Source organism: Trichinella spiralis (genome assembly GCF_000181795.1).
Source record: "Trichinella spiralis strain ISS 195 chromosome Unknown Scfld27, whole genome shotgun sequence".
NCBI classification, from domain to species: domain Eukaryota; kingdom Metazoa; phylum Nematoda; class Enoplea; order Trichinellida; family Trichinellidae; genus Trichinella; species Trichinella spiralis.
In genome coordinates this window covers 182-2,951 of record NW_003526966.1, presented here as the reverse complement: position 1 = coordinate 2,951, position 2,770 = coordinate 182, and the positions used below count along the sequence as shown (strand labels likewise).

General features: G+C 27.8%; 1 protein-coding gene and 1 non-coding gene across 2 annotated transcripts; one reads left to right on the top strand and one right to left on the bottom strand.

The window, feature by feature from the left end:
- Positions 1–116: 116 nt before the first annotated feature.
- On the top strand, positions 117–766 carry Tsp_14002 (FK506-binding protein 4; the record flags this gene model as incomplete). Its single annotated transcript, XM_003371088.1, has 3 exons — positions 117–206; positions 630–678; positions 740–766. Coding segments are annotated over 3 exons (166 nt in total), but the record flags the coding sequence as incomplete, so codon positions are not given.
- Positions 767–1,018: 252 nt separating this feature from the next.
- Positions 1,019–1,102, bottom strand: Tsp_14001. The gene has a single exon. It is a non-coding gene; the product is annotated as a tRNA-Leu (tRNA).
- Positions 1,103–2,770: the final 1,668 nt, after the last annotated feature.

Genomic DNA, 2,770 nt, shown 5'->3' with positions numbered 1-2,770 from the left:
GGTGGATTCCTTTGATCTTAGATTTTATATGTGAGTATATTGGCTCCGCAAAGTTTTTCGTTCAATTAACAGGATACAATGATATTTAAAAATTTCTTTGATGATGATCTTTTCAGCTTCGATCGAGGAACATCGACAACCAATTATTACAAACGAGAGCCTCAGCTTGGACGTGGGTTCAATATCGATTCTATTGATGATCTCGAGTAATCCAAGAATCAATCGAGATATACTCATATAGAACGACTTCTTTAATGAAAATTTTTAATCTACTTTTTTCACTTTTCGGCTGAATACGGTGACATTTTACCCCAAGGTTAATTCTGGCAATACAATGTTTTGCCTGGCTGAAATAGTTTTGCGAATTAAACATTGAAATTTGATAAATACCCCTCCATTCTGGGGTATTAAAATGATGCAAAACATCCATGCATTACGTACTTATCACCGTTAGACATTGCACTAATATTAGGTAGGAAAGGATTATAAAACATACGAATGTATTGAACTTTATATAACCGTTATATCTGACTTGTCTTGCAATATAAGCGGCATCCACAAACACTTACGATGGAAACTGTATCATCATAACGGAATAACTTATACTATAAAATAATTTATAATTTCAGAATAACATTAACTGAATCACCTCACAAATCTTTAGTTCCAAAATATAATGTAAACCTTTTCAAATAACACGCATATGAAGTTCCTTACTGTAAATATTAACAATTTACAGGTTTATAAGTATTACTACACATTGTAAATATTATGGTAAAAAAATTATAAAATTATAAAAAAATATGTATTTCATAAAATTCAACAAAATTATAATAATTTTCACTAAATGTTAATCAAATATTTATGAATTTTATGTAAGAAAAGTTTCATACAAGCAGCTCCATTTCATATAAATATACAGTTGCAATAAATGGAGCTTGTTTAATAAAATTGTACATAGTAGCCGGTGATCACAGAATCATAAAAATTATTAGCTATCAAAGTTGTGAAAATGTCTTGACAAGAGTGGGATTCGAACCCACGCCCACAGGAGTGGACTGCGACCTGAACGCAGCGCCTTAGACCGCTCGGCCATCTTGTCTGTCGAGAAATGCCCACTATTCAGAATTTAACAATTACATTTTAAAATAAGTTGCAATTTTTTGAAGTACAATTTACTACGAAAAACGTTTTACATCTTAATATTGTTTTAGAAAAAGTAACAACATTTTCACATGACGCAGTTTGTTAATTTAATAGATTTTTGCAATGATGAAAGAACAATTTAAAAAAAAGTTCATACATTGTAATTGTTGTTGTGCTTAAATAGATGCTCTTCAAGTCGATTATGTAAAAGTTTTAATTTAAAAATATTTTTTTCAGTTTTATTTTTTAATTAAATTGCCTTTTTTTCAACAATCGATTTGACCGCTCGTGTTGTTTATGAGACCTCATTTCTGGTAGTGGAAAAGTTATTCATTTAACATTAAAACGCGAATACATTTCGAATTACATGCGAATAGATATAAATTAATGTTACTCAGGAATCTGGAAAAATTAACAAATGCAAATTTGCTATGTGAACAGTGAGAAGATGTACGTAATCATGAAGAATTATTTTCATGCGATTACACATCTTCTAACTATATTACCTCATGATATCTGCATAATTATCTTTGTATAAATTATTTGTATCTCTGCAACAAAAAATAATTTTCAGTTGTACTATATTCGACTTATTTATTCTTGCGCTATTTACATTTGTACTGATACATTTTTTACCTTCAATTTTTAAATGTCAAACCATAATGCTTTTTTGTTTGATTTGACGTTTGTGCTGCTCTAAAAATGTACTGAGAATGTCCTTTTATTATTAGTTGCATTCTTTTTTGTTAATCATTATTTATTAATATTTTTTACTGTTTCTACTATATTCATTTTCTGGATTCGACAAAGAGTAAAAGTATTTTCACAAATATGTGATAAAACAAACTGATCCGATTATCTGAAAATATTCATCAAATATTTTGTCGAATACATTTATATTCACATCCATATTAAAAAAAAGTATTATGGCATTAACTTCATTTATCACTAGCTATCTATTTTACTCTGTATTTAGAAATATGAAAATACGATTAAAATTAAATTAACCATTGATACATAAATATTGTGGTAGTAAGTGAATGAAAAAAAGGCATTATTGATAAACTAAATTAATAAATCACCATTGTTAACCAAGAATATTAATATTTTCACATAATATATATACCTTTATACTGTTCACCTTTAATTCATTGCAACACTCTAATTCAACTGTATTTACGAAACCTTGGCAAACAGAACCAGTACAATGAATAAATTAATTAACACACATAAACTTATTATTGAACACTGTCATTTGTTTGTTGAATATTTTTAAATATATTTTTTTAAATTGTTGAAGTCGATAAGCATTGTATTTGCAATTATCTTATTATTGAACAACTGATAACCCAGGATGCAACTTTTTCCTATTATTCGATAATCTGAAAGACTGTTTGTCAAAAATAAATATTGTTTGGCTTAATCAACAGCGACACGCGTACTTCAGCTGAATTTATTTTGCGTTAATTTAAATTAGCGTGTAACTGAAATCAACATTTGAAATATTGATAATAGGGGAATTTGATTTACCTTTTAAGATGGCATTTTAACATGTGACTTTGTAAAATGTTGTTTATTCATAAAATAATAAATAAATATAGAAACATAATTTAAGAGGGAATTC